Source organism: Eptatretus burgeri, chromosome 13 (genome assembly GCF_056783735.1).
Source record: "Eptatretus burgeri isolate ZD-2024b chromosome 13, Ebu_testis_v1, whole genome shotgun sequence".
NCBI classification, from domain to species: domain Eukaryota; kingdom Metazoa; phylum Chordata; class Myxini; order Myxiniformes; family Myxinidae; genus Eptatretus; species Eptatretus burgeri.
Genome location: NC_140973.1, coordinates 75,752,297 through 75,777,517, shown reverse-complemented (window position 1 = coordinate 75,777,517; position 25,221 = coordinate 75,752,297). Strand labels below are relative to the sequence as shown.

Genomic DNA, 25,221 nt, shown 5'->3' with positions numbered 1-25,221 from the left:
ACACACACACACACACACACACACGAAATGGTGGCTGAGGCCTTTAATAATGAGCTCCAGCTCTGAGGATAGGTGAGCTGAAACCCAGGACCTATCTCGAACCTCTCCACCTCGTGAGGTCTTCAAGTTGTTCGGACCCGGGCTCCAGCGAGAGCGAGCTGGATCCAATCGCCGTGAGCCGCGATCCTTCCCGAGCTCCCGCGAATCCTCCCGTGCTTCTCAACACGCTGGTGAGATGAGGTGCCGATCCTTCCCGTCGATGCGTCGCTTTCCCGAGGAACCACCTCCAAGAAGAGGTCGATGAGTCGCACCAAGCCGGGAACCAAACGGAGAACAAAGAGCTCCACGAACCAAGAAGAAGAAGACACCACTCACAGCTCGAGTCGAGCAACCGGCTCAACTCTCTTCCAAAGAAAGTAGCTCGAAACAAAAAGCTCTCCCGAGCCAAGCAGGACCCGACGGCCTGCTGAACAACTACTCCGCAGAAGCAAAAAACTTCCGAAAGCCTCAACCCTAACCCAAGCCAAACAGGACCCAATGGCCTGCTGAACGAATGACTCCCTCCCAACACGAACAAAGAAAGGATCTCCTCTTTATCCTTCTCCGCCCCCTCCCCCGCGTCCGGCGTGACTCATGCCCTCGTGATCCATCCCCCGCTCAACCACGGGTGGGAGTGAGTTGTTGATGTCATGAATCACGGGATGGAAGGGCTCTTCTTCCTCTTCGCAGAAGAGGGGGGAGGGATGTCTCCATTGTTCGCTCCCTAACTATTAAATTGATCCGCAGCGCATCTTATCGATTTCTAAACATTTAAACAATGGAAGGTGAGCTATCTTGGGAACAGGCACTTATCGACATAGTTGACTAAAGGAACCTGTATGTTGTGTGCAATCGAATTCCAAATTTGTAACAATATATATATATATATATATATATATATATATATATATATATATATATATATATATATATATATATATATATATATATATACACATGTGTGTATATATGGCATGGCACTGCAAAAGCGTCCGTAGTGAGTGAACAATCTGCTCTGAATGACATGGCACTGCAAAAGCGTCCGCAGAAAGGGAAGGATCTGCTCTGAATGACGTGGCACGGTAAAAGCATCCTCAGTGAGTGAACGGTTCGTTCAAAAGGACATAACTGCTGTCATAACATAACAAAAGGACATAACGTGGTACTGCTGTCAACTGTAAAGCGTTTGACAAGTGGCTTAAGCACTCACACAAGAACCCCAATTAGATAGTTGATAAGGAACGGTTGGCCAAACTGTCACTGCATATCATACAGGATCCCGTTAACTTTAAAGCTGGTCTTCACCGCGAACGCAGCATTTGATGAAATAAAATCAATTCGTTCAAAATAATGACATCCACAAAAGAATTGCAGCTTAATGCAGAACAACCTTGGAGACATTGCAAAGTTCAATTGCCCGTGAAATAAACATTGCAGATAATTCGCCATCTTGCCTGCTCGTCTATGCACGTTTCACGTGGTACATCGGTTCGAGGTCCACGCAAACATTACAACTTTTTTTTTAAACATGTTATATATATTTTTTTAACCAGATTTGCTTTGATTCCCTGTGGAGCACCTTGCAAAACCTCCGTAAATATACACACGATCTGGCAGACGCTATGCATTGGCAGTCCCTCTGGGGATAGGGCGTGAGGTCTCGCAGTGAATGCATTAAATCATATCGCTCAGTGAAGTTTGTTAATTTTGGCACATTCCTAAATGTTTTGTTCACTCAATGTAATTCTCCAAACAGGAGAAAAAGATAAGTTTAATGCTCTGGAAATTTCACATTTTCTTGTGTATCTATGGAGAAGGAGGGAACATAGCCTTGCTTGCTAAAAGTAAATAGGTATATCGGCTTAGTTGTAAGACTCGTTATTTCTTTAAATTATCAGATTTCACAAGATTTTGAGACTTTAGTCTGCACGATATCCACTCCTCAAAACCGAAATAATATTTTGATGATATACTTTAATTAGTCGATGAGAGTAGATCATGGAAAATTGTATCATATAATGCATGAAATCACTCCAAGCTCCTGATTTGAAAACTATAGCACTCACAAAAGGGATGTATACAGCGATTCGGCGCTATGATGAAAAGGCTCTCAAATCAAAAAAAACTTTATCGTTAAAAAATCGTTGTAGCCTAAAGTGAGGTGGCTGAGGAAATTTCTTTAGGAAATGCCTAAAGACCCCAGAGAGTGAGGTGGCCGAGGATCGCATGGTGAAGCGTATAATTAAATAAGGCCATTAATTATCTTCAAAAGGGGTGTTTGAATTGACCCAAACACCCAATTTTAACTCTCTTGTACTTCCTTGGGGTTTTCATGGTATGCATGCAAAGTTTCAGGCTGCGAAGTTTTATGGTTTTGAAGATATGGAGGACACACACACACACACACACACACACACACACACACACACACACACACACACACACACACACACACACACACACACACACACACACACACACACACACACACACTGTTTTATTCACATTCACTGGAGCAATTGTATCACAGGTGTTGCTTTAATGCTTTAAACTCGCCTTGTGGAAGGAGTCTATGGCACCAATTGGCTTCTCAAGGTCCCTCTGGAGGTGTCCAATCTTGATCCACAAAGCTGCCACATTTACGGAGTTTGGAGGGTACAGTGTTCTGAAAATATTTGAAATGATGAGAATGTGCCTTAAAAATTATGCTTGTGCCTCAATCAAAGCAAATGGGCAGACATTTTAATTTGTGCTTTCAAAACTCATAGTACACATCCGTATAATCTGATCCTTTGTTATGTGAGAGTGTCATAATATAATTGCTCACTGGTAGCATTTGATGAGGTTGAGACCCAGATTTAGGGCCTGCTTAGTTTGTCCCAAGTACAAGTAGGCCCCCATGGCTTGATACTCCACGTGGAGGTTGTAGACATTGCCCCCAGCGAATACCGTTTCCTGCCGTGTCTGACACTGCTTGCACATTTCCAGGAGCTCTTCTGGAGCTGGACGTACTATTGTCAATGATAAACGTTTTTTTTGTCAAATTTTTGGATCACGTTGTAGTTGAGGCCTGTGTTTGTAAAGTGACATTCTTCAATGACTACCGCCTTTTAGTGACTTTGTTTAACTTTCAGGGAGGGCTGGACTTGCATTTATTGCAAAGTAAATGTTTTGATTTAATAGTTTCTGCATATCATTTGCGGAATTTTTCAAACTCGGCAAGGTTTGTATTCAAACTGGTTAACAGTTTGTAATGTTTTGTTTGTTTGCAAAAGTAAATGTTACTTGGAAAAACAAAATTAAAAAGTCTTGGGCTTAAGTATTCTGCAGCCTTTTCGATTAATCTACAGCAATCCAAGGTCATGGCTCGCAGAGGAGCTTGTACATGCATGCATCACATGTAAGATGAGGACATTGGGATACTGGTGTACTTTTTCACGATTGCAACGACATTACAAGATTATAGTCAAATCGCCAGTATAACCTGTTGGCTTGGTATCATGAGCTATGGGTTCAGATGGGAATGCTAAACAGGCATTTGAACTCTTTGTGGTTGTTTGAATATTATTTATTTATTTAGATAAGTCTGAGCACTGCTGTAAATTCTGGTTTTGTGAAGATGTCTACCCTGGTATACTGCAGTAAATGATGGGACTCAACCAGTCCAGGCTTACTGTGGTACATGTAGTTGAAAATAAAACGATGTACCTCGACATCGTCATTCTGAACACTGACCTCGAGCAATCGGCAAAAGGATACATCGGACGTGCTTGGCCTCACGGATCTCCTTTATCTTTGCTTGTGAATATTTAATCATTTCATTCACCTCTCCTTCTGTGGGCCTCTCTCCTGCTTGCTTGATGCACAATTTTTCATTGTCCTAAATAAGAAAAGGCAGTACATCATTAAAACTGTTTTTTTTGTTTTTGTTGACGTATATAACATACATTTTCTTTCATTCGGTTGCCGAGATGTGGGTGGTAATGCCTTATCATAAGCAGCATTGTTAGCGCCTATCCTATGTTGCTCTGAGTCCATCAAAAAGGACTGGCACCACCTGTACACCAGGCAAGGATGCACAAGCAAATCACTTCATCCCAGCCACTCCCCTTTTCTGAGTTTCACTTTTGAGCCATTTGGGTTTTAATCTGCACTCCCAGAGCGAAGTGGTCATTCTCTTGAGACGAGCTTGGTTTTCCGAATCCAAGCCTTTTGTGATGTATTCTTCCTACTAATTCTGGACTTGAACCTATCCAGTGCCATTACTTGGCTCCATGTGACCATCACATACCCAAAAACTTTATTACTATTTTATTTTTTTATAGTGTCGAGGCTCATGAAGGAGCTGGAACTAAGAATGGATCAGCACACAACAGACCAAAAAGGACAGTATAAAGATAAGGGCTGGCTGGGGGGGGGGGGTGGGGGAGGGATGGAGGGTGGAGGAGGAGCAGGGTTGAAGGACAAAGTAGAGGGAAATTTGAAAAATAGGAATGAGGGCAAGGGGAGAACATGAGGAGTAAAACAAGATATAGACCACTCCAAACTCTCAATCTCAAAAGTGGAAGGAAAGATTGGAAACATGGAAAGAGTTGGGCTTGGGGTGGGTTCATGAGGGTGGAAAACATCATGATTGTGGATGGGGGATGACCTGAGATTGTTGTGAACAGCTGTCTTGAAGCACTGTAGGGAAAAATGAGATTGATGTACTGAATAGAAGATGCTTAGCAGGCAGACACGAGCGGGGGAACAGTCGAGCCGGGCTGTGTTGCACAAGCGCGAGCGCGGGCGTACTGTGCCCGCGGCTCTCCTTTATTACGTATGCACACGCACAAGCCGCGTTCGACTACTGCATTCCTACGACGCCTCAGGCGGCGCGCACACCTTATATCCCTTGCAGATACGATGACCACTCCCACACCACCACGCCCTTCCCCGTAGGCCCGCAGACTCCACCACACTCCTCCCCCCTAAAACTATGATTATTAAATGATCACCATTATAAGAAGCATAAACAACACGAAGGACTTCGGTATAATAACCATGAAAATAAAATGAAAACAGCGAAGTATAACAGCACACCACATCATATAATGCGTGAAAGCGGGTTAATGGAGCTGCCCCGACCAGATTCCGAAGACACAGCACCTCCCAAACTCTGGCCGCGTCACCGATATGAAGCAGCAAGGCGAAAAACACAGCAGCCCTACCCAGCGGAAACGCCTCCAGGCGGCTCATGCTGACATGGCCCTCGCCGAGGTCGTGGCGATCTTTCGAGCAAACCTCCCCCGGCACCATCAAACGCCTCCGGCCCACTCCCCCCAGGCAGACCCGACGTAGATAAACATTCCGAGGCCGGAAGCCCGCTGTCTGGAAGCCGTGGCGCCAGCGGCAGCCTTGATCGACCTTGGCCGGGGGCGCTGAACAGCGCCGCTGGCTGTACGCATTTAATGCTCCAAAACAACCCACGTACCACAATCAGTTGAGACGCCAACGCCCGTCTAAACGGCCTTGAGCGAACACAGAGAGCTGCGCTCGCAACCAGAGGTGGGGGTAATGCCGACCAGTGCACCAGTCTTGGTTCCGAGTTGATCTCCGAGACCCACCCGGCAGCTAGACGGTAACAATTCCATTTAAACCACACTTCAATCATAGGCTCATTATAAATCACTACGAACATTATTCGAAGCATTGCAAACTCATTTCTCCGTACAGCGCGCTTTTTTGATAAAATCCCAGCACATGACAAAGCAACTACCTGCGGCCCGGGACAATGGAAGGCCAACCCAACCTTTTTATTCGCCACCACCGCTCCTGAAGCCCCCACATCACATTGATCATAATAAAACTCCCATTGACTGATCTCCGCCAAATCCACTTTCACACGGGAACTGCTGGCATTTATTTCAACAACGTTAAACTGCATCACTAGAGCAAGGAAAGACACATATGCCATGAACAACAACCCACAACCCACATCACGAGTCCGTCTCTTGGTTGTCGACTCGATGTTGTGACTCGCGACTTCCTTTAACGCCACGGGCTCACCGCAACCTGTTGAAGCTGCTCGAACAACACCGCACCTCGCACCATGCACGCAGCCGACGCGCGAGAGCCCATCGCGAGAGCTGGCACGGCTCCTGCCGCTCCCGAACCGCACACCGCCGTTGCAGGCAGCAACGAACGGCTGCTCCTGTTGCATCGACGCGGCTCCCGCCGCCAGAACCTCGCCCTCGGTACTCGACGAAGGCATCGAAGAGAGCACCGGCACACCTGAAGGTACGAACCGGAGATCCAGCCCGAGGTGCGCCAGCCAGTCCCGACCCAAAAGGACGGGCCCCTCCCCTCGCCCCACGAACACCGAGAGTAGGGCGCTTCGCCCCCGGTAAAGCACCGAGACGTCGGGCGCTGCAAGCGGCGCAACCGCTTCGCCGGTGTACATGCGCGGGCAGCACGAGTGGACTCAATTCGACACCCGATCCGTGCCTCGATCACTTCAACCTCCCCTGCCACTGATCTTGTCATCTCCGGATCAATTGGAAGCAGGTCTTGACCCGGGACGGAAGGATCGCTTCGCACACCATCTATGACTGTAACGATGGGCGATGACCCTCGGCCCACACACCGTAGACGACCTCGAGTGCTCAGACCGCCGTCCGAGTGATTGCATTGCAACGCTCGCCCACGACCCGCGCCGCAGACCGTGCGCGTGGCCGTGCGTGCCTGGCCCATCGCGCTGACCCCCGGACCATCCGCTGTGCCCCGACCATCGAGACCCCGGACATTCTTCAGAGCTCGCGCGACGTCCCACGCCGCGTTCGAGCCGAACCGCGTGTCCTCGTTCTTTAGCCGTGGCTTTGCAGAAATCATTCCCTCGATCTGTCGTGCCTCAATAAAACGAACACTGAGCGCGGCCGTTGCCCACTCGACGTAGCCGAAGTCGATTCCGACGAAGGCGGGCACGCGTACGTTTGCCGTGCACCAACCCTCTGCCATGCTCGTGCTGGCGAGACCCTTGGCTCCGTAGCCTGGAAGCGCACGGGTCATTTGCCGCCCTGCACACGCCGATCCGAAGATCCTCGTCAGCCAACTGTAATGTACTGAATAGAAGATGCTTAGCAGGCAGACACGAGCGGGGGAACAGTCGAGCCGGGCTGTGTTGCACAAGCGCGAGCGCGGGCGTACTGTGCCCGCGGCTCTCCTTTATTACGTATGCACACGCACAAGCCGCGTTCGACTACTGCATTCCTACAACGCCTCAGGCGGCGCGCACACCTTATATCCCTTGCAGATACGATGACCACTCTGACCACTCCCACACCACCACGCCCTTCCCCGTAGGCCCGCAGACTCCACCACAGAAAGGGCAGGGGGTGCAAGATCGGAAATGAGGTGATAGAAAACAGAATGACCACTGACCTCTCAGCGATGTGAAAGTGTGATGGTCCCAGTGACTCGGCTTCACTTGGAGATTCCAATAATTTTTAAGGTCTTGGTTTTTATGATTTCAAGGGGTGAGGTAGAAACATGCCCAGGGGGGAAAGCAATATTCGATCAAGCTCTAGTGAAGGCCTTGTAGGTTGACAGAAGTTCAGGTGTGCCAAGGAAGGACCTTGAATGACAGAGGATGCCCAGACTGGCTTTGGAGGAAAACTTAATATATGATTTTCCCAAGAAATATCATGGCTGAAAGTGAGGGCCAAAGGTTAGTGGTTGAACTTCTTCAAGAGGATTGTCAATAAAGTAGATGGGATGCTTTGCTGAACAGTCTTTTCAGAAAGACAGAGTAAGAGTGTAAGATTTCTCAGGATTGAACGACCTATTCCAATTGCTTGACAATTTTGTGATTTTTGTCAAGGTCTGAAGAGAGGAAAGAGGCTGCTGCCTGTCTGTCTGAAGGATGATGAATGTTGCGGAAAAGGGTGGAGTCGTCAGCAAATAGATGAGGATTTTTCAGTCAGAGAGATCATTGATGAATATTAGAAATAGGAAGGCCCAGAACACTGCCTTGGGGACACTACAGTCTTGACAGAGAGGGGAGATGAAAGGATTTCATTGAGAGCCACACGTTGGCTATGTGAGTGAAGGAAGTCGGTAACCCATGTGTGGAGTTTGCCGTGGATGCCATACGCAGAGAGTTTGGAGATCAAGGCAGGATGTCAAACTGTATCGAATCCGTGAGATATGTCTAGACTCAAGAGACAGCCCTGATATGATTTCTGACATTGAGGGCTTGCATCCGTTGTTTGGAGAGTAGAGGCAGCATGTCCAAGGTGACCTGGTCTGAATCCGAAATGATGGTCTGAGATTGGGCCATTGGAGAAAAGGAAGGATTTTATGTTGACAGTGATGATGGAATTAATGACCTTGCTGATGATTTGAAGTAAGGGAAAGGTCTGTAGTTAAAGGGATCTGTTTTTATGCCTTTTTAGCTCGCCTGTTCAAAGAACAGAGAGCTATAGTGATACCCCCGGCGTCAGCGTGAGCGTGAAAATGTTAAAGTTTTTGGTGCAAGTTATTTTTCCTTTCTAATGTTTTTATCTACCACACTATTTTTTATATGCCCGATATATATATATATATATATATATATATATATATATATATATATATATATATATATATATATATACATACATATACATACAGTCATGCGCCACTTAACGACGGGGTTACGTTCTGAAAAACGCGTCGTTAAGCGACGTCGTAGTTGTGCGAACATCATTTTTTTTTTTCGTTTTCGAACATCGTACTGACACAAAACTACACACCTAGGCGAAATGGTATCACCTATTGCTCCTCGGATACAAATCTGTACAGCATGTTACTGTACTGAATACTGTCGGCAATTGTAACACGCATCCAAGAAAGAATGAAGACAAGTTAGTTTTACCTTTGTGCTGTTCATGACGGCCATCGGTGTTGTTAGCAGCAGCTTACAATCTCCTCTCGCATCGATTATTATAGAAAGATGAATAAACAGTGTTTGGATTTTATAAATACGTAATCATTGCATCGATGTTATAATTTACAAATGAAGAAACGAGCTCCTGTCAATTGTGATATATATTTTCGGAACAGTGCGATTGTTTTAACAACATGAAAAGCTTCACCAAAAAGAAATTTGTGTTTTAATTTCGACTGCAACAACGATTTATTCGCGGAATTCTTAAATTCAAAGGTAATTTGCTTGCGAGAAGGTAAACGTGCAAACATTGGTTCAGTTTGAAAGCCGATTTCCTTGAATCTCGATTTAGCACGACCCTGCTTTTTTCACGATGACATTTTATGGACCTCAACGATCGCATTATAACAGGGCCACACTGTCGTTTATTATTATTATTATGAAGTATTATGTACTGTACAGCGTACATAATTGTACGTGCTATTTTTATACGACTGGCAGCGCTACGTCGGCGACATCACTCGGTGATAGGAATTTTTCAGCTACATTTTTTTTTCATAGCTGTCAGATCCGTCGGATATGCGATCCTTCGTTGCCCGGAACGTCGTTAAGCGGCGCATGACTGTGTATATATATATATATATATATATATATATATATATATATATATATATATATATATATATATATATATATATATATGTATATATATATACATGTATATATGTATATATGTATATACATGTATATATGTATATATGTGTATATATGTATATATGTGTATATGTGTATATATGTATATATATATATATATATATATATATATATATATATATATATATATATATATATATATGTATTTATACATATACCCAAAGCAAAAGAAAAGGACCACCCTCAAGGATGAGGGGGGGTAGGCGGGCCTGGGGCCGAGACCGCGTCGGGCCTACCCGTCTGGTGATGAGCCGCAAAATGGCGCTGGCGCCCCGACTCCGCGGGCCTCGCTGGGACTGCCTGGTATGGGGTGGGAACGGGGCCCCCTTCTCGCACTATCTCAGCGCGGGGGAAAACAGGAGGGGGTTGTTGATGTTCGGGGGGGGGGTGGATATCTCCCTGTCTCGGGTCCCGCGACGAGCGTCTCCACCACGACCTCGGTCGCGCCGCCGGCCTCTCCCTCCGCAGCTCCCCGACTCCGACACGAGCACCCCCTCGACCGTCTTCGCCGCCGCCACCTCTCCACAGCTCCGTCCAACCGCCCTCTCCGTCTCCTCTCTTGACTCGTCCCAACTCTTCACTGGCTCCGAACTCTTCACTCTCTCCTCTCCGTACTGAACTGTTTGGCGAGCGCGGCCCCTTATATGCCCCGTGGCCTCGCTCCTTCACCTTCGACCCTTTACTCCGACCCTTCACGTCTAACTGGCTCCCCATTGGACCGAGGAAAAGTGGGCGTGAATGCTTTCTGATCCATGAATTTGCATATAGCGACCACACTCCAACGCCCCTGGAGGCGGGGCCAAATCGCCCCACGCTCGCTGATAGGACGGAACAGAAGTGGGCGTGAGTCGTTTTTGATCCGTTTTCTTCGGAAAGGCTGTGATGTGTCTGCACACGCTGCTCGGTGCGCGCCCTGCACGAGTCCAGTATCGGTGCCCACAAGTGGCGCGAGAATGGTGGTGATGCGATGGTTGCGAGGGCGAGTTGTGACGGTAAAGGTCGTGGCTGTTGTTGTGAAGCGGCGTTGCGGTTGGTGGTTGTTGTGTGATGGCTGTTGAGACGTGGTTGGTGGTGGTAGTAATGGCGGCTGGTCCAAAATAAAGATAGTAAAGAAAAACGGCTATCCTGAAGGGTCGCAGCCCGCATGAATGACATTTATTCCCTCTAAACAACGGGTTTGGGCCTAACTACACATGTACTTACCGAGATACCTCACCTAAGGGACCTGAATGGTGGTTTGCGAATTTGGTAACCACAACACTACCCCCTTCCCTTTTTACAGACTCGTCCCGAGTCGTCAAATTTTCGTGTGCCATCATGTGTAGTTTTCCCCTAGTACATTTTACCTACGGATCCCTGAGTGCGACATTCATGGTATTTGTGTCCCCAAAATAAATAACCTGAGGGCTGAGTAACTACCCAAACAAACTCACTCACACGGACGACTTAAATAAAATTGCCGGCGCTAAGACAGACATGCCGGGGGCGCACTCATATGTACAGTACATCTTAACCTTAACTTACAAATTTTACACTAAACCATGGCCCAGGATCACTGAACTCTGCAAAAAGAAAGCAATTAGCAGGGAGCCAGGCTGCTCGCATGCAGTCTCTGACTCAAACAATGCAGGTGACAGGGAACGTGGCCGGCTGCTCACACGCAGTCCAAGGCCTTCCCTTTTGAACTGAACGCAGTGAACCACAACGGTGCATGGGCTGCACAAACGCAGTCTCCGTGCCAGCTCAAGTGGGACACGCAATGAACACAACGAATGGATGGATGAATGGTTTGAACTGAACGCAAACACGGTGCATGGGCCGCCACTGCAGGCCCGTGTTGTAGCTGCCAACAGGGCAGTTCTTGCAGCTTGCAAACTGTTGCTTTTACGATGATCCCGGCGCGCATGGAAATGAACAGGGGGGGGGGGCAAAGCAAAATTGAACGGGGCTGGTGAACTTGGGCAGTGGACATGGCATGGCAAAGGCAGCAGGCAAACACAGCCCGCAGAAGAAGGCCGCTATAGGCAAACACAGCCGGCAGATGAACTGGCCGGCACAGGCCTTGAAGTACCACAGCTGCAGATGATCCGGCCGGCACATGCCTTGCAGCAACACAACAGCTGCCGATGAAGTGGGCCGGCACAGGCCTTGAAGAAAAACAGCCAGCCGGCAGATGAAGTGGGCCGGCACAGGCCTTACAGCAACACAGCCAGCAGATGAAGCTGGCCAGCCCTTGCCGTTCAGTGGAGGTTGGTGGAGGGAGTGTGGTGGTGCTGGCCACTCGGAAGGCGGGCTCGGACCTACCCTACGGTCTCCCTCCCAACCTATCGCCTTTGCCTGTCGCTGTCTATACCCACTCCCTTAATTTGTCCAAAACCAATTTAGCCCCCACTTATTTTTTTTATTTTTATTTCCCCACTATAAATCGTCCCCTAACCCCCTGTACTGTCCTTGTTCGGCTAACCTATCCTGTCACCTAGCCTACTCCCAACCCCTACGTTCCCTTCCCGGAGGGGAATAAGGGAGAGCTAGCGTCCTGTGTCGAGGCCCAATCCAAGCCTCAGAATGGCCTCCCCAGAGTTCAGCGATCTAAACCAAAGTGGGTCCAGCGGCCCACAACGAGAGCGAGGGGATGGATGGTGCGGAGGGGTACACTTCCTAATCTACCCTATCCATTTAACTGTTAAACTACCCCGGGGCTTTCAACAAGCGCCTCTCGCTTAAACTATTGGTTCTAACAACCCAGATTCCCGTCGCCTGTGTTGGTGTCCTCACAATTTCGGGCCTCGCCCCCCAATTTTCTCTCCGTGCCCTCACACGGTCTCATGGCTGGGACATGTGGCTCCCTTTGGCAGGCACGACCCTCTGCCGAATCTCCCGCTATGGCACCCCCGGGCACTACACTGCCTCCGAGCCTACCAGCTCCCTAAACACCGGGGAGTGCCCCCCATGGCACCTCCCCTGAAACGCACACGTGGCAGGCTGGCTTCCCGGGCCCCTTTCCGAGGGTCACCCGTGCCCACAACACTGCCCACGCGGCTAATGGCGCCCCGGGCCCCCGCACCAAGCAGGCGCACCCGTGCCCACTACGCTATCCCGGCCCCCCATGGGCCCTTGGCCTACCACGGCCGACTAGCCTGATGCCCGGGGTACCCACTCAGCGATACTCACTTTTCGCAGCCACGCTCCCAGCCCGTCAACAGGGCTCCTGCACCCCTCCAAACGGGTTTCGAGCCTACATTCACACCAACAACAAAACGACCTCCATTTTTCAATTTAACTAACCCCCTAACTCACTCTACACTGACCCCGGGGTCCCTTGGGCGGGAGTCACTCCTCCCCCCAATCACTCATCGCACCATGCATTCCCCATTCGCTCCACTCACACAGACCCGCTGGCCTCACTCACTCAACAAGTGCTCACCTCACAACTCACCAACTCTTCAACACACACCGCTGAACTCTGCTATCCTCCTAACTACATCCCCTAACTAACTCGTGCTCCCACGTCGTCCCTTAAACTACAGCACGTTCCTTTTAACACTACGTAGCTAAACTACGTCCCCTCTACACATTCACAAGTCTGTCACTGTCTTCTAACTCAAAAAAATAACTTTTATTTCCCCACCTAAAGCTCATCTAAATCCCTCTAACTAATCCATTCCACGGACTCCATGAGGACTTACCCCTGCCCCATGAAGTCGGTCTAACTAAGCTAACCCTTCCCCCTAACTAGTTTCCATCCTGTGCTCTGGTAAGGGGGTCTTCCACCCCTTGCCAGGGAATCCTGTGCACCCGAAAGTGAGGCTTGTTTCTTTTTTTTTTTTTTTTTTTTTACATGCGCATCACCAGCGCGGCAACTCACAGCTCGCGCACTTTGCACCTGCCCGTGACGTCATGCAGCTGCACGTGTACCTCGTCCCTCCTTGGACGGTACCATCCGGCAGGGATACCCCTCCTGCCGGATTCCAACCCCACGTGCAGCCATGACGTCACCGTGCGCATAAAAAAAACACAAGCCCCACGTCTCGAGGGGTTCCCCACGCGAACACATGTGCTTTGCCCGTTGGGGCTTAACACACACGATCGCGTGGAGAACCCGTCCGGTCCAAATCCATAATCCTGCCTAAACTTTGTCCGTCCGCGGGATCGGCAAATCCACCGCGTGCGTTTCCGGACCGGGACTTCACTCTCGCAAGCGAGCACGTGGGGGCCTCGTGCGTTGCACAGCACGGACCTCGTGCTCACTGCTGGGTGAACCCGGCACGGTCCCCGAAACAACCACAGCCGCTACCCGGCTTTCTTTCCTCTCATGTCGCCGTCGTCGCCATTCGACCCACGCACACCTGCGTGTTACGACGCTCATACTCCATTCCATTGAACTCACACCGGGAGACGCGGCTGCATGTTCACACATGCCCACCGACATCTCCCTTACATACCGCTCTCTCACACTCGGCCGTTCACTCACGCATGCCATCTCGCTCGCACACGTGGCTCAACACACTCGCGGCCTTCCACTCACTCGTGCCATTTCCCTCACACAAACCATACCACTCACACACGCGGGGGCACTCACCCGCGGTGCCTCATCCACACACCGTGCCTCACTCACACACCGTGCCTCACTCACACACGCGGGGGCACTCATCCGCGGTGCCTCGCTCATATTGGCCGTTTCACTCACAAACACGGCCTCTTCCACTTGCGGTGCCCCTTTTACACACGGCGTGCTGGGAAGCACGTACTCCGGCACAATCGCCACCACACCAATCACACACGGGGTCGCTTCCACACACGGGGACGCACTCACACCTTGCACCACACACACAGGGACAACCACACTGGGGATTCGTGTCCCCACAAGGGTCTCTGGGGCCTCTATACCCCCCAAGCTCTCCGTGCACCTGTCCACAGCACCCGTCCCCTCAACCTCGCAAAGCACGACCGAACTCACCTGGTCGTGACTCGCCTCAAGGGGGCATACTCCCTCCCCTCGTTCCTGGAGGAAGCCATCCAACTGCTCGCACCGGGCCTCCACCCAGTCCGCGAGCTGACCCCCATTATCCTCCACTACCTCCGTGTGTGTGTGTGCGTCACTTACCCCATCTTCATCGTGTAGTCTTCCCTCTATCGTTCCCATCTCCCGTGTCTCTGCCAACTCTTCACCCTTTACCTCCCTTGTCTCAACTATTATTTCTGTTGTCGTCACCTCGTGTCTCGTCTCACACGTTTTGGTCTCCCCATTTAATTTTTCCCTTTCGGTCACCGTCACGACCCTCGCCCAACACGTCCCCCGAATTATTTTTTCACCCGCCTCCACCGCGGGCCCGACAGCCGTTGCACCCCCTCCCAACTCGTTCGCTCCCACACGTGGAGTCGCCATTTTAAGCTCCCTGCTAACGGCCTTCATGCCCGCCTGCAGGCATCAGCCCATGTTCTGCATCTCACCCCGCAGCTTTTTCGTTTCTTCCTTCATTTGCTTGTTCATTCCGTTCATTTGCTGTGTATTCGCATCCATCTTTTCGTTCATGCCTTTCATTTTGTTTATAATTTCATGCGCATTCATTTCCATTTGCTTGTTCATTGCCGCCAGCATGGCGTATAGCTGGGCCATGTCGGGTGCGCTTGGGTGAGCCGATTCGGCAAGAATCGGGAGGTTTTGGTGGAGAGGGGGAGGGGAGGTGTCGTACACAGCGGCCGCTGCCGCACCTATTTCGGGCTCTGGGTTCAGTTGGGCGAGTTCGTTTTCCTGTACAACCAACATTTCCTGCACGGGGATTTCATCCTGGACCATGGATTCTACACATTCTACATCCATTTCTAATACCCCGGGCTCCCGCTCGCCTTGAGACGCCATCTTATTTCTCGTAAAGGGTTAATTTAGCTCGCTCGTAATTTGGAGAGAATCGGGGGTCGCTCCTCTCACCCCTGGACCGATTCCCGTGAATTTAGCTGGAGACAGGAGAGCCCGTTTTCCCGTTCTCCGATACCAGTGCCGCGAGGAGGGCGATGAGTTTATATCGCACGACCTGACACCAGTGTTGCGGATTCGCGCCCGCCGGCGTGCGAACGACCACGTAACTCGAATCGCGGCACGTCGCCCACCGGACGGACAATCCCGTCGTGACCCTCTCGGACTAACGCCGGGAACTAGTCACGGGTGGACCTTTCGGCCTCACCACGATCGTGCCAATCGGCCCCCCGCGTGGGATAGGGTTGCTCGCCAAATTCGACCTACATAAGTACCCACACGGAGAGTAGACCGGGCGATCGCACCTCGCTGCAGGTCGACTTCGGACACGGGCCACTTTAAGCGACCCGTTCCGTACTATCGGGATAACCGAGCGGTGTTATCGTCGGCCTCGACGGTTCGATTAATTATCGGGCGTTTTAGCCCACGACCAACCCTTTACGTGAAGTAAGATGGAGATTCAATAAAGGAAAAGACGAAGCGAAGCGGGAAAACAGTTCAACATAAAGCACATTTATTTCACGATGAACGGAAAGCACACATATACAATTACACCAAAAGCAAATGTAAAAGAAGAAACACAATATTACAGAAAAAGCAAATGCAACAATGCAGATCTAACCGACTACCGAGCACACGGCAACACTTATACAGTTTTACTTCACAGACGGCGCCGACAACACATATACCCAAAGCAAAAGAAAAGGACCACCCTCAAGGATGAGGGGGGTAGGCGGGCCTGGGGCCGAGACCGCGTCGGGCCTACCCGTCTGGTGATGAGCCGCAAAATGGCGCTGGCGCCCCGACTCCGCGGGCCTCGCTGGGACTGCCTGGTATGGGGTGGGAACGGGGCCCCCTTCTCGCACTATCTCAGCGCGGGGGGAAACAGGAGGGGGTTGTTGATGCTCGGGGGGGGGGTGGATATCTACCTGTCTCGGGTCCCGCGACGAGCGTCTCCACCACGACCTCGGTCGCGCCGCCGGCCTCTCCCTCCGCAGCTCCCCGACTCCGACACGAGCACCCCCTCGACCGTCTTCGCCGCCGCCACCTCTCCACAGCTCCGTCCAACCGCCCTCTCCGTCTCCTCTCTTGACTCGTCCCAACTCTTCACTGGCTCCGAACTCTTCACTCTCTCCTCTCCGTACTGAACTGTTTGGCGAGCGCGGCCCCTTATATGCCCCGTGGCCTCGCTCCTTCACCTTCGACCCTTTACCTCCGACCCTTCACCTCTAACTGGCTCCCCATTGGACCGAGGAAAAGTGGGCGTGAATGCTTTCTGATCCATGAATTTGCATATAGCGACCACACTCCAACGCCCCTGGAGGCGGGGCCAAATCGCCCCACGCTCGCCGATAGGACGGAACAGAAGTGGGCGTGAGTCGTTTTTGATCCGTTTTCTTCGGAAAGGCTGTGATGTTTCTGCACACGCTGCTCGGTGCGCGCCCTGCACGAGTCCAGTATCGGTGCCCACAAGTGGCGCGAGAATGGTGGTGATGCGATGGTTGCGAGGGCGAGTTGTGACGGTAAAGGTCGTGGCTGTTGTTGTGAAGCGGCGTTGCGGTTGGTGGTTGTTGTGTGATGGCTGTTGAGACGTGGTTGGTGGTGGTAGTAATGGCGGCTGGTCCAAAATAAAGATATTAAAGAAAAACGGCTATCCTGAAGGGTCACAGCCCGCATGAATGACATTTATTTCCTCTAAACAACGGGTTTGGGCCTAACTACACATATACTTACAGAGATATCTCACCTAAGGGACCTGAATGGTGGTTTGCGAATTTCGTCAACCACAACAATATATATATATATATATATATATATATATATATATATATATATATATATATATATATATATGTATATGTATGTATGTATATATATATGTATGTATATATATGTATGTGTATATATATGTATGTATATATATATGTATGTATATATATATGTATGTATATATATATATGTATGTATATATATATGTATGTATATATATATATATGTATGTATATATATATATGTATGTATATATATATATATATGTATGTGTATATATATATGTATGTATATATATATGTATGTATATATATATATGTATGTATATATATATGTATGTATATATATATATGTATGTATATATATATGTATGTATATATATATATGTATGTGTATATATATATATATATATATATATATATATATGTATGTATTCGCCCCTCCAATCGGTGAGCGAGGGGCGAAGTGGCCCCGCCCCCAGGGCGATCGATATATGCAAATTTGTGGATCAAAAAGCCTTCACGCCCACTTTTTCTCGGGCCAATGGGGAGCGAGGTGAAAGGTCAAAGGGAGGGGGTAAAAGGCGAAGTTACGGGGGGATAAAAGGACGGTGTTCGTCAGTCAGAAGAGAGTCGCAAACGAGAACGAGAAGGAGTCGAGAACGAGAAGGAGTCGGAACGGAGGGGACGAGTGTGGAAGACTGGAGCCCGAAGCCTGCAGTGGCTGGAGAAGCTGAAGAGAGTCGGACGAGGGGGTGCTCGCGTCGGTGCCAGGAGCTGCACGCCCGAGGGAGGCCGGCAGCGCGACCTGGCCGAGGTGGAGACGCACACCAGGGATAATAAAGATCCTCTATACCCCGAGCATCAGCAACCCCCTCCTGTTTCCCCCCGCGCTGAGATAGTGCGACCAAGGGGGCCCCGTTCCCACCCCCTGCCAGGCACTGTCCACGAGGCCCGCGGGTTGCGGGGCCATCGCCGCTCCGCGTCTCATCACCAGACGGGTAGGCCCGACCCGGTCTCGGCCTCAGGCCGCCTCATTCTTGAGGTATTTCTTTTCCTTGGTTTTGGGTATGTGTTGTCGGCGCCGTCTGTGAAGTAGAATTGTATAAGTGTTGCCGTGTGCTCGGTAGTCGGTATTAGCTCTGCACTGTGTTTTCACTTTTATATTTGCTTTTTGTGTAAATGGAATTGTTTTCTTTTTTTGTGTGCATTTGGTGGAATTGTATTTGTGTGCTTCCCGTGTGCCGCGAATAAATGTGCTTTATTGTTGAACTGTTCTCCCGCTTCGCTTCGTCTTTTCCCCCATTGAACCCTCATCTTGCTTCACGTAAAGGGTTGGTAGTGGGCTGAATACGCCCGATAATTAATCGAACCGTCGAGGTCGACGATAACACCGCTCGGTTATTCTGATAGTACGGAACGGGTCGCTTAAGTGGCCCGTGTCCGAAGTCGACCTGCGGCGAGGTGCGATCGCCCGGTCTACCCTCCGCGTGGGTACTTAGGTAGGTCGGGTCGGCGAGCAACCCTATCCCACGCGGGGGCTGATTGGCTCGATCGCGGTGAGACCGAAAGGTCCACCTGTGACTGGTTCCCGGCGTTAGTCCGAGAGGGTCACGACTGGATTGTCCGTCCGGTGGGCGACGTGCCGCGATTCGAGTTACGTGGCCGTCGCACGCCGGCGGGCGCGAAAACCCCAACACTGGTGTCAGGTCGTGCGATACAAATTCATCGCCCTCCTCGCGGCACTGGTATCGGAGAACAGGAAAACGGGCTCTCCTGTCTCCGGCTAAATTTACGGGAATCGGTCCAGGGGTGAGAGAAGCGACCCCCGATTCCCTCCAAATTACGAGCGAGCAAATTAACCCTTCACGAGAAGCAAGATGGCGTCTCAAGGCGAGCGGGAGCCGGGGGTATTAGAAATGTATATGTGTAATAATGTAGAGTCCATGGTCCAGGATGGAATCCCCGAGCAGGAAATGTTGATTGTGCAGGAACACGGACTCGCCCAACTGAACCCAGAGCCCGAAATGGGTGCGGCAGCGGCCGCGGTGTATGACACCTCCCTCCCCCCTCTCCACCAAGACCCTTCCCCAACCCTTGCCGAAACGGCTCAGCTGAGTGCATCCAACATGGCCCAGCTATGCGCCATGCTGGCGGCAATGAACAAACAAATGAATGAAGTGAAAACGACGATGGATACAAATACAAATGAAATGAAAAACGAAATAAAAAGCATGAACGAAAAGATCGATGCGAGTACACAGCAAATGAAGGAAAGAACGAAAAAGCTGCGGGGTGAGACGCAGAACATGGGCCGAAGCCTGCAGGCGGGCATGAAGGCCGTGACCGGGGAGATAAAAATGGCGACTCCACGTGTGGGAGCAAACGAGCTGGGTGGGGGTGCAACGGCTGACAGGCCCGCGGTGGAGGCGGGTGAAAAAATAATTCGTGGAACGTGTTGGGCGAGGGTCGTGACGATGACCGAAAGGGAAAAATTAAATGGGGAGACCAAAACGTGTGAGACGAGACACGAGGTGACGACAACAGAAATAATAGTTGAGACAAGGGAGGTAAAGGGTGAAGAGTTGGCAGAGACACGGGAGATGGGAACGATAGAGGGAAGACTACACGATGAAGACGGGGTAAGTGACGCGCACGCACACACGGAGGTAGTGGAGGACAATGGGGTTGAGCTCGCGGAGCGTGTTGGGACCCGGTGCGAGCACCTGGATGGCCTCCTCCAGGAACGAGGGGAGGGAGTATTCCCCCTTGAGGCGAGTCACGACCAGGTGAGTTCGGTCGTGTTTTGCGAGGTTGAGGGGACGGGTGCTGTGGACGGGTGCACGGAGAGCTTGGGGGGTATAGAGGCCCCGGAGACCCTTGTGGGGACACGAATCCCCAGTATGGTTGTCCCTGTGTGTGTGGTGCAAGGTGTGAGTGCGTCCCCGTGTGTGGAAGCGACCCCGTGTGTGAGTGGTGTGGTGGCGATGGTGCCGGAGTGCGTGCTTCCCAGCACGCCGTGTGTGGATGAGGCACCGTGTGTGAGAGAGGCCGTGTGTGTGGATGAAACGGCCAGTATGAATGAGGCACCACGTGTGAGTGGTGTGGTGGCGATGGTGCCGGAGTGCGTGCTTCCCAGCACGCCATGTGTGGATGAGGCACCGTGTGTGAGAGAGGCCGTGTGTGTGGATGAAACGGCCAGTATGCATGAGGCACCACGTGTGAGTGGTGTGGTGGCGATGTTGCCGGAGTACGTGCTTCCCAGCACACCGTGTGTGGATGAGGCACGAAGTGTGGATGAGGCACCGCGGTTGAGTGCCCCCGCGTGTGTGGATGAGGCACGGAGTATGAGTGAGGTACCGCGGGTGAGTGCCCCCGCGTGTGTGGATGAGGCACGGAGTGCGAGTGAGGCACCGCGGGTGAGTGCCCCCGCACGCGTGAGTGAACGGCCGTGTGCAAGGTCGCTGTGTGCCAGGGAGACCGTGTGTGTGAGAGAGCGGTATGTGAGGGAGATGTCGGTTGGCATGCGGGAGCACGCAGCCGCGTCTCCCGGTGTGAATGTGATGGAGTGGACTGTGTGCGTCGTAACACGCAGGTATGCGTGGGTCGAATGGCGACGACGGCGACATGGGAGAAACGAAAGCCGAGTAGCGGCTGTAGTTGTTTCGAGGACCGTGCCGGGTTCACCCAGCAGTGAGCACGCGGTTCGTGCTGTGCAACGCACGAGACCACCACGTGCTCGCTTGCGAGAGTGAAGTCCCGGTCCGGAAACGCACGCGGTGGATTTGCCGATCCCGCGGACGGACAAAGTTTAGGCAGGTAAACGGATTTGGACCGGATGGGTTCTCCACGCGATCGTGTGTGTTGAGCTCCAACGGGCAAAGCACATGTGTTCGCGTGGGAAACCCCTCGAGACGTGGGGCTTGTGTTTTTTTTTATGCGCACGGTGACGTCATGGCTGCACGTGTGGTTGGAATCCGGCAGGAGGGGTATCTCTGCCGGATGGCACCGTCCAAGGAGGGACGAGGAACACGTGCAGCTGCATGACGTCACGGGCAGGTGTAAAGTGCGCGAGCTCTGAGTTGCCGCGCAGGTGCTGCGCATGGGAAAAAAAGAAAAAACAAGCCTCACTTTCGGGTGCAAAGGATTCCTGGGCAAGGGGTGGAAGACCCCCTTACCTGGGCACAGGATGGAAACTAGTTAGGGGGAAGGGTTAGCTTAGTTAGACCGACTTCATGGGGCAGGGGTAAGTCCTCATGGAGTCCGTGGAATGGATTAGTTAGAGGGATTGTAGCCAGATTTAGGATGGGAAAATGGGAAATGATTTTTGATGATTTGGAGACAGAGACAGACTTTGAGTGTGTAGAGGGGACGTAGCCTAGCTACGTAGGTTAAAAGGAACGTGCTGTAGTGTAAGGGATGACGTGGGAGCACGAGTTAGTTCGGGGATGTAGTTAGAAGGATGGCAGAGTTCAGTGGTGAGTGTGTTGAAGAGTTGTTGGTGAGTTATGAGGTGGAGGCATGTGCTTGGTGAGTGAGTGAGTGAGGCCAGCGGGTCTGTGTGTATGGAGCGAATGGGGAATGCATGGTGCGATGAGTGATTGGGGGGAGGAGTGACTCCCGCCCAAGGGACCCCGGGGTCAGTGTAGAGCGAGTTAGCTGGGTTAGTCAAATTGAAAAATGGAGGTCGTTTTGTTGTTGGTGGGAAAGTAGGCTCGAGACCCATTTGGAGGGGTGCAGGAGCCCTGTTGACGGGCTTGGGAGCGTGGCTGCGAAAGGTGAGTATCGCTGAGTGGGTACCCCGGGCACCAGGCTAGTCGGCCGCGGTAGGCCATGGGCCCATGGGGGGCCGGGATGGAGTAGTGGGCACGGGTGCGCCTGCTTGGTGCGGGGGCCCGGGGCGCCATTAGCCGCGTGGGCAGTGTTGTGGGCACGGGTGACCCTCGGAAAGGGGCCCGGGAGGCCGGCCTGCCACGTGTGCGTTTCAGGGGAGGTGCCATGGGGGGCACTCCCCGGTGTTAGGGAGCTGGTAGGCTCGGAGGCAGTGTAGTGCCCGGGGGTGCCATAGCGGGAGATTCGGCAGAGGGTCGTGCCTGCCAAAGGGAGCCACGTGTCCCAGCCAGGAGACCGTGTGAGGGCACGGAGAGAAAATTGGGGGGTGAGGCCCGAAATTGTAAGGACACCAACACAGGCGACGGGAATCTGGGTTGTTAGAACCAATAGTTTAAGCGAGAGGCGCTTGTTGAAAGCCCCCGGGTAGTTTAACAGTTAAATGGTTAGGGTAGATTAGGAGATGTACCCCTCCGCACCATCCATCCCCTCGCGGTCGTTGTGGGCCGCTGGACCCACTTTGGGTTAGATCGCCGAACTCTGGGGAGGCCATCCTGAGGCTTCGTTGGGCCTCGGCACAGGACGTTAGCTCTCCCTTATTCCCCTCCGGGAAGGGAACGTAGGGGTTGGGAGTAGGCTAGGTGACAGGATAGGTTAGCCGAACAAGGACGACAAAGGGGGTTAGGGGACGATTTATAGTGGGGAAGTAAAAATAAAAACAATAAAAAAATAAGTTGGGGCTAAATTGGGGTTTGACAAATTAAGGGAGTGGGTATGTACAGTGACAGGCAAAGGCGATAGGTTGGGAGGGAGACAGGTAGGTAGGTCCGAGCCCGCCCTCCAAGTGGCCAGCACCACCGCACTCCCTCCACCAACCTCCACTGAACGGCAAGAGCTGGCCAACTTCATCGGCTGGCCGTGTTTTGCTTCAAGGCGGAGGCCGGCCAGTTCATCTGCAGCTGTGGTACTTCAAGGCCTGTGCCGGCCAGTTCATCTGCCGGCTGTGTTTGCCTGCAGCGGCCTTCTTCTGCGGGCTGTGTTGCCTGCACCTTTGCCATGCCATGCCCACTGCCCACGTTCACCAGCCCCGTTCAAATTTTGCTTTGCCCCCCCCCCCCCCTGTTCATTTCCATGTGCGCCAGGATCCGCAAGGCAACAGTTTGCAAGCTGCGAGAACTGCCCTGTTGGCAGCTACAACACGGGCCTGCAGTGGCGGCCCGTGCACCGTGTTTGTGTTCATGCATCCATTCGTTGTGCTCATTGCGTGTGCCACTTGAGCTGGCACGGAGACTGCGTTTGTGCAGCCCATGCACCGTTGTGGTTCACTGCATTCGGTCCATCCGTCATGCATCCATTCGTTGTGCTCATTGCGTGTGCCACTTGAGCTGGCACGGAGACTGCGTTTGTGCAGCCCATGCACCGTTGTGGTTCACTGCGTTCAGTTAAAAAGGGAAGGCCTTGGACTGCGTGTGAGCAGCCAGCCACGTTCCCTGTCACCTGCATTGTTTTGAGCCAGAGACTGCATGCGGGCAGCCTGGCTCCCTGCTAACTGCTTTCTTTTTGCAGAGTTCATTGATCCTGGGCCATGGTTTAGAGTAAAATTTGTAAGTTAAGGTTAAGATGTACTGTAAATATGAGTGCACCCCCGGCATGTCTGTCTAGCGCCGGCAATTTTATTTAAGTCGTCCGTGTGAGTGAGTTTGTTTAGATAGTTACGCAGCCCTCAGGTTATTTATTTTGGGGACACGAATACCATGAATGTCGCACTCAGGGATCCGTAGGTAAAATGTACTAGGGGAAAACTACACATGATGGCACACGAAAATTTGACGACTCGGGACGAGTCTGTAAAAAGGGAAGGGGGTAGTGTTGTGGTTACCAGATTCGCAAACCACCATTCAGGTCCCTTAGGTGAGGTATCTCGGTAAGTGCATGTGTAGTTAGGCCCAAACCCGTTGTCTAGTGGGAATACATGTCATTTATACGTGCTGCGACTCTTCAGGATAGCCGTTTTTCTTTTACTATCTTTATTTTGGACCAACCGCCATGATCACAACTACAACCACAACCACCGCTTCACCACAACCGCCACGACCTTCCCGTCACACCTCGCCACCGTAGCATCGCCACCGTTCTTGCCCCGCTGTGGGTACCGGTGTTGGACTCATGCAGAACGCGCGTCGAACAGCGTGTACAAAATCACGGATTTTGTGCTTCAAAAACGGATCAAAAACGACACACGCCCACTTTTTGCCGTCCAATCGGTGAGCGAGGGGCGAAGTGGCCCCGCCCCCAGGGCGATCGATATATGCAAATTTGTGGATCAAAAAGCCTTCACGCCCACTTTTTCTCGGGCCAATGGGGAGCGAGGTGAAAGGTCAAAGGGAGGGGGTAAAAGGCGAAGTTACGGGGGGATAAAAGGACGGTGTTCGTCAGTCAGAAGAGAGTCGCAAACGAGAACGAGAAGGAGTCGAGAACGAGAAGGAGTCGGAACGGAGGGGACGAGTGTGGAAGACTGGAGCCCGAAGCCTGCAGTGGCTGGAGAAGCTGAAGAGAGTCGGACGAGGGGGTGCTCGCGTCGGTGCCAGGAGCTGCACGCCCGAGGGAGGCCGGCAGCGCGACCTGGCCGAGGTGGAGACGCACACCAGGGATAATAAAGATCCTCTATACCCCGAGCATCAGCAACCCCCTCCTGTTTCCCCCCGCGCTGAGATAGTGCGACCAAGGGGGCCCCGTTCCCACCCCCTGCCAGGCACTGTCCACGAGGCCCGCGGGTTGCGGGGCCATCGCCGCTCCGCGTCTCATCACCAGACGGGTAGGCCCGACCCGGTCTCGGCCTCAGGCCGCCTCATTCTTGAGGTATTTCTTTTCCTTGGTTTTGGGTATGTGTTGTCGGCGCCGTCTGTGAAGTAGAATTGTATAAGTGTTGCCGTGTGCTCGGTAGTCGGTATTAGCTCTGCACTGTGTTTTCACTTTTATATTTGCTTTTT

At 51.7% G+C, this 25,221-nt stretch overlaps 1 protein-coding gene across 4 annotated transcripts in view; it reads right to left on the bottom strand.

Annotated features, from left to right (window-relative positions):
• Positions 1 to 25,221, bottom strand: part of SMYD2 (SET and MYND domain containing 2) — a 173,093-nt gene that overhangs the window by 32,766 nt on the left and 115,106 nt on the right. For all 4 annotated transcript variants that reach the window (XM_085853136.1, XM_085853137.1, XM_085853135.1 and 1 more), the window contains 3 exons: positions 3,799 to 3,919; positions 2,867 to 3,041; positions 2,596 to 2,704 (listed from right to left, as the gene is read on the bottom strand). In XM_085853136.1, the coding sequence (XP_085709262.1) occupies positions 2,596 to 2,704; positions 2,867 to 3,041; positions 3,799 to 3,919 (405 nt within the window). The remainder of the gene's footprint in view (positions 1 to 2,595; positions 2,705 to 2,866; positions 3,042 to 3,798; positions 3,920 to 25,221) is intronic.